General features: G+C 37.0%; 1 protein-coding gene across 1 annotated transcript; it reads right to left on the bottom strand.

The window, feature by feature from the left end:
• Positions 1–659: 659 nt before the first annotated feature.
• LOC129462740 (protein phosphatase inhibitor 2 family member B-like) lies at positions 660–1,109 on the bottom strand. Its single transcript, XM_063616514.1, has 2 exons — positions 953–1,109; positions 660–880 (listed from the first exon to the last, which is right to left on the bottom strand). Exons 1-2 carry the CDS (start codon positions 1,107–1,109, stop codon positions 660–662), a joined length of 378 nt encoding a protein of 125 aa, XP_063472584.1.
• Between the last annotated feature and the right edge of the window lie 5,799 nt (positions 1,110–6,908).

Here is a 6,908-nt window from a genome sequence, read left to right as displayed (position 1 = left end):
TTGTAAATACAAAGAAACTCAACAGGAATTTTAAAGGTAGTAGGCCAGAAAATGCCACAGTAACTCTTATAATCCTTTTCAATTAAACAGACAAATCAAGTTGTAGACAAGTGTTAAAATACTATTCAGCCTGAATATTTATCAGTCTATATATCCTGTTGTTCAATTGGCTTTTGATTAAAAAAAACCCAACACACTTTATAAGAGATATCACCACATTTAGAGTGATGAAAATAAATTAGTTCCTCTCCCCCTTAAAGATACTGTTTAACTTCTAAAGCATAAAAAGCTATATACTATCTTATACATATTAACAAGTGTTTTTACATAAGTAATGCAGTTTTGGAATGATGATATTACACTGTATTTGTGGTAAAGTACGAGGCACAATAATATATATATCAATTAGGCATTTTCAGTCTTATCAGTCTCTAAGGTTATCATTTAATTCTTGGCAGTTTATAATAACTGGTATGCATTTTGGTACTTAAGTCATGAATTGTGGAAAACAAGAAGCAATGTATTATAGTAACAGGGTTTATATCCAACAGTTGCAGTGTTGAACAAATCTATGAACTTTGGGATTTGTTTAGCTGTTGGTCACTTGCAGTAGATCCTTAATTTGATTCTTTTCTATTCATGCTTTCTCCATCTGTAGTCTATAACATTTCTTCACCTTCGTCATCATCTTGTAGGTCTTTTGAAACTAATTGTCTAGCTAGTTTGACATTGAGTCCTTCATTGTAGTGAAGCTTCCTTTTCATTTCAAATTGTCTGTTTTTTTCTCCTTCTTCAGCTAAGAGGTCCTCCTCTCCACTGCTTTCTTGCTCCTGAACCCAATACTTTGGCTCCAAGCCTTCAGCAGCAGCTAATTTCTTAGCTAAGATATCTGATACCATGGTTTCAGTGGTTTCTGTATCACTACATGCATTTTCATCATCACCCATTATACCATGGTAAGGAGGGCTTGGTTCATCTATTTTCATTAAACCATAGTCTTTGTCTGCTGGACGATATGTTAACAGGATGTTCAATTCATTCCACTTCTGGCATTTTTTACTCAGCTCCTCGTCGACACTTCTGGGGGGCTGTTCCGACAATGCCACCATAGAGGAAGTCCTGGAGGTCTTGTTCTTCAGGATCCCCTTGATGGGCTGGTGCGAGGCTGCTATTGCTGGGGACTTGGGCTGTGGGCTCAAGGTCCGTGAAGAGAAGGGTCAGGCACTAGCAGAGACCTGCAAGCAGCCGCAGAGCCTGCTCAGCGCTAAAGCGGCTGCACCTGCACCTGCTGTCTCAGAAACGGCTACCAGAGAGGTTGTCAGGACACAACAACCCTGACGCCAGAGCCAAAGCTGAACTGGTAGCAGCTCCTTGCGTGCCCTTAGCTGCTGGCACTTGACCCTTAGCCACCTGCAGTTGACCCACTGCTCACGGGGAGACACTGGCCAAAAGATTTTAAAGGGTATATCAGAAAGGATGAGTTAAGTTGTGCTGCAGTAATAAGCAGCCCCAAGTCAGCAACTTGCCACACAGTTTCTTTTTTTTTTTTTTTTTTTTTTTTATTACACTCTATTTCTCTCAAGGCCAGCAGGAGGTTTGTTGTGCTACTTAGGTATTCAGGCTGCAGAGACTCTGACTTTACATGGCTTTTATGATCTAGGTGCTGGAGAAAATGTTGCAGTTTGTTTGTTTGCTCTTAGAGTTTCTGCCCAAAAGTGATACTTAACTATTTCAACTCATGTTTCACCATGAAAGCAAGTTACATGTCCATGCCTAATTTCAAAGGGCAGGGAAAGTAGATCCTACCATGTGCTTAGAAACAGAAGAAGAAGAAGCTGAAATTTTCTTTAATTTAATTTTATTTTTTATTTTTAAATTTTTTATTTTGTAGAAATGGGGTTTTGCCATGTTGCCCAGGATGGTCTCAACCTCCAGAGTACAAGTGATCTGTCTGCTTTGGTCTCTGAAAGTGCTGGGATTACAGGTGTGAGCTACAATACCTGACCTCTGAATTTTTCTAAACATCACTAATGACTACCATAAAGGGTAGTTTTTACTTTGGCTATGAATGAAGATCCACAAACAGGGCAGAACGCCTAAGCATAGAAATCCGTGGCAACTTGGTGTTCCCTTTCTGTTGATATACCTCCTTTCTTCAGGAAAAAAATGACCCTGGGAAAGTGCATGATGACATCTAAGGTTGTTCTACTTATGCCTTTCGAGTATTCATTTTTTAAAATGGCTCCTTAATTACATATTGAGTTAAAATTCTTTTTCTTTGAATGAGAAAGAAAAAGTGTTGGAAGAAGGCAGGAAAAGAGGCCAAGAGTAACAAAAAACAGATGGGAATAATAGAAAAGCAATAACAAAATGGCTTATTTAGATTCAACCTTCTCAATCATTACTTTTTATGTAAATTATATAAACACTCCAATTAAAAGGCAGAGGTTTTCAGACTGAATACAAAAGGCAGAGCCAAATCTTTGTTGTCTATAAGAGAAAGCTGAGAAGAGCAGAAATCAGTGCAAAAGTAAACAAACAAGTGATAAAGAAAATTAAAGAAGTTGAATGTTGATTCTGTGAAAACCTATCTTGGCTACCTTGGTGGGCCCAAATTCTGTTTTTTGTCTTTTCAGGCTTATGGTGTTGCCTACAGCTATTACTGGCTTCTCTGCCGCTTAGTGGTCACTCACTGACCAGCTTCTCAGACTCTTCCTATGGTCCATGAATCAAAAAATATTTTGAGAAGAAAAGCAATATGCAGATAAATAGGTGCACCTTAAGTACTTCCTTTCTCCTTCAAAATCTGGACACTCAAATCTTTGGAGTACCTCAGACACTCTCCAATTTCTTTAAAAGTATTTAAAATAAATTTGTAAGTATTCACAGTGGGAATAATGTCATTCTGCTGCAAGCCACTCCATTACAGCCAGAAGAGAAAATTATCTGTAAATGATTATTGACTAGCACTGATTAATGTCCATGGATTTGGCCTTGTTGTGAAAGTATTTTGCATCCTCTAAATACAGGTATGTCTATTGAGTTATTTATAATAATATTAGTATTAGTAGTAGTAGTAGCATTTGCAATTTAACTTAGTGTTGGATCTGTAATTCATTGCTTAAAATATTTAAGAAATTTAGCTTTACAACTATAGACTTAAAAATACAGTCATTTCGTATACCAAAAAATGCCTTTCACATCCAGGCAATATAGTCAAAGGAAGTAGAAATTGCCAAAACTCTCATAGTCAAAGCTTGAGATAGTTGCTATAATTAATTCATATTTCTATCTCTGAGACAGTGACTACCTACCTATTAAAATGTCTGTCTGACTTTCAAGAAGAACTGGATGACTATCAGCAAAACATGATTCAAATAAGACAAAAATTTAGCTATACGTTTAATCATAGGAAATTTAATATTTTTGAAATGTTTCAAAGTTATGCTTGTAATCCTAAAGCTGCTAAATATATCAAAAACCAAACAAGCATGAATTTTGAAAGGCAGTGTGCCACCATAATGTTAAAAGTCTTTAGAATACTTCCGTGTCTCTATAAGTAAAAAAATTTTAGCAAAAGGAAAGAATGATAAATTACTATGTGAAATGTATGCTGTTGTTGGTTAGTTAATAAAAAAAAGCAGCCTACAAGAAACAAAAAAATGCACATTTTTTTTCTCCAAAAGCCTGCTGTTAAATTGATAATGCAGCTTCTATTTGATGGTGTCATCAAATCGAGAAACAATTTGTTTCTGTATTAGAGTATGGAAGTACATGTTTTTCTCATAGCTTTAATTTTCCAGCATTTTATCTGCAATCATTTTATTCTTAACTCACATACAATTGTTTGGTCTGTTGGTTGGTTGATTGGAAGGGCTCTGTGGCCCCCATCCCAACTTCTTTCTGTGTGCCTTACCAAGTTATATATCAAAAGGGCTTTTTGGCAGTTAATAGCTGATGCTTCTCTTGATTTGCTTCTTTTTGCTGATGTTGTGACCAAATCTTTCAGACATTTGTTTTTGTGCTTTTAAATGCAAATTCCAGTCTGTGGGAGAGAACACATTTTGAAAAATCTTGCCCCTTGCTTTGTGATTTGCATATTAGAATGACTCATGGTCTCCATTTCAGATTATTACCGACCATGATATGCTCTGAACAGTTCCTAATTAAAATGGATGACTTTTACTTCTGGAGTTTTGCTGGGGTGTTCAATATATCCAATTAACTTTTACCTTTGAAGCCAAAATTACAATAAGCGCAACAGTACTCTGGATACTATGTCTGGGCTGTTTGAAAATATTTAGAGATTATTTAGGAAGATATAATTTGTTTGATTATGATCTTTCTAGATTTGGCAGAATTTAGAACTCTGTAACAATTTTTCATATTACATGCATTTTCTTGAAGTCGTTTTGAGTAGAGATACTTTTCAGGAGTATATTATGGGCCATTAATTAAACTCCATCAATGAATATCAGCATTGAAATCATATTAAAAGTTGATCATTTTTAGGTTGAAATTGTAGTCATTTTTGATTGAAGTTACAGACTGAGACTATAGTCTAAGGTCACATTGAATACTCATCTGCATAAATACTTCATCACCACCTTTGGGAGAGCAGGCCATCACCCTATCCCTCCCTCATGCATTTTATCTTTTTTTATACGAATATCTAGAAATATTCACAGGCAAATGGCCAAGAAAGTGAGATCCCTAGGAAGTCAATATTAACATTTCCAACAAAGAAAAAGTCATTCTCATCCTCTCAGAGTGTGTGACTGACTGGAGAGTGTACTTGAAGGTAGAAGATAACCAGAAAACTGTTGCAGACTGTGCCTTAGGCACCTCTTTGATGCCACTTCTACTCTTTTCAGACTCAGGTGTTTGGACACTTGGTCCTGGCTCGTCCACTACTGATTCTTCCTAGGTAGCCTCCCTAACTCATTTTATGAGGCCAGCATCATCTTGATACCAAAGCCTGGCAGAGACATATCGAAAAAAGAGAATTTTAGACCAATACCCCTGATGAACATCAATGCAAAAATCCTCAATAAAATACTGGCAAACCGAATCCAGCAGCACATCAAAAAGCTTATCTACCATGATCAAGTGGGCTTGATCCCTGGGATGCAAGGCTGGTTCAACATACGAAAATCAATAAATGTAATCCAGCATATAAACAGAACCAATGACAAAAACCATATGATTATCTCAATAGATGCAGAAAAGGCCTTTGACAAAATTCAACAGCCCCTCATGCTAAAAACTCTCAATAAATTAGGTATTGATGGGACGTATCTCAAAATAATAAGAGCTATCTATGACAAATCCACAGCCAATATCATATCGAATGGTCAAAAACTGGAAGCATTCCCTGTGAAAACTGGCACAAGACAGGGATGCCCTCTCTCACCATTCCTATTCAACATAGTGTTGGAAGTTCTGGCCAGGGCAATCAGGCAGGAGAATGAAATAAAGGGTATTCAATTAGGAAAAGAGGAAGTCAGATTGTCCCTGTTTGCAGATGACATGATTGTATATCTAGAAAACCCCATTGTCTCAGCCCAAAATCTCCTTAAGCTGATAAGCAACTTCAGCAAAATCTCAGGATACAACCTAAAAAAGTCTCAGGATACAAAATCAATGAGCAAAAATCACAAGCATTCTTATACACCAATAACAGACAAATAGAGAGCCAAATCGTGAGTGAACTCCCATTCACAAATGCTTCAAAGAGAATAAAATACCTAGTAATCCAACTTACAAGGGAGGTGAAAGACCTCTTCAAGGAGAACTACAAACCACTGCTCAATGAAATAAAAGAGGATACAAACAAATGGAAGAACATTCCATGCTCATGGGTTGGAAGAATCAATACCATGAAAATGGCCATACTGCCCAAGGTAATTTATACATTCAATGCCATCCCCATCAAGCTACCAATGACTTTCTTCACAGAATTGGAAAAAACTACTTTAAAGTTCGGATGGAACCAAAAAAGAGCCCACATTGCCAAGTCAATCCTAAGCCAAAAGAACAAAGCTGGAGGCATCACACTACCTGACTTCAAACTATACTACAAGGCTAGCATAACCAAAACAGCATGGTACTTGTACCAAAACAGAGATATAGACCAATGGAACAGAACAGAGCCCTCACAAATAATGCCACATATCTACAACCATCTGATCTTTGACAAACTTGGCAAAAACACACAATGGGGAAAGGATTCCCTATTTAATAAATGGTGATGGCAAAACTGACTAGCCATATGTAGAAAGCTGAAACTGGATCTCTTCCTTACACCTTATACAAAAATTAATTCAAGATGGATTAAAGACTTACATATTAGACCTAAAACCATAAAAACCCTAGAAGAAAACCTAGGCAATACCATTCAGGACATAGGCATGGGCAAGGACTTCATGTCTAAAACACCAAAAGCAATGAGAACAAAAGCCAAAATTGACAAATGGGATCTAATTAAACTAAAGAGCTTCTGCACAGCAAAAGAAACTACCATCAGAGTGAACAGGCAACCTACAGAATGGGAGAGAATTTTTGCAATCTACTCATCTGACAAAGGGCTAATATCCAGAATCTACAATGAACTCCAACAAATTTACAAGAAAAAACAAACAACCCCATCAACAAGTGGGTGAATGATATGAACAGACACTTCTCAAAAGAAGACATTTATGCAGCCAACAGACACATGAAAAAATGCTCTTCATCACTGGCCATCAGAGAAATGCAAATCAAAACCACAATGAGATACCATCTCACACCAGTTAGAATGGCCATCATTAAAAAGTCAGGAAACAGTAGGTGCTGGAGAGGATGTGGAGAAATAGGAACACTTTTACACTGTTGGTGGGACTGTAAACTAGTTCAACCATTGTGGAAGT

This window comes from Symphalangus syndactylus, chromosome 14 (assembly GCF_028878055.3).
Source record: "Symphalangus syndactylus isolate Jambi chromosome 14, NHGRI_mSymSyn1-v2.1_pri, whole genome shotgun sequence".
Lineage (NCBI taxonomy): Eukaryota > Metazoa > Chordata > Mammalia > Primates > Hylobatidae > Symphalangus > Symphalangus syndactylus.
This window is presented reverse-complemented; position numbering and strand designations above follow the sequence as displayed.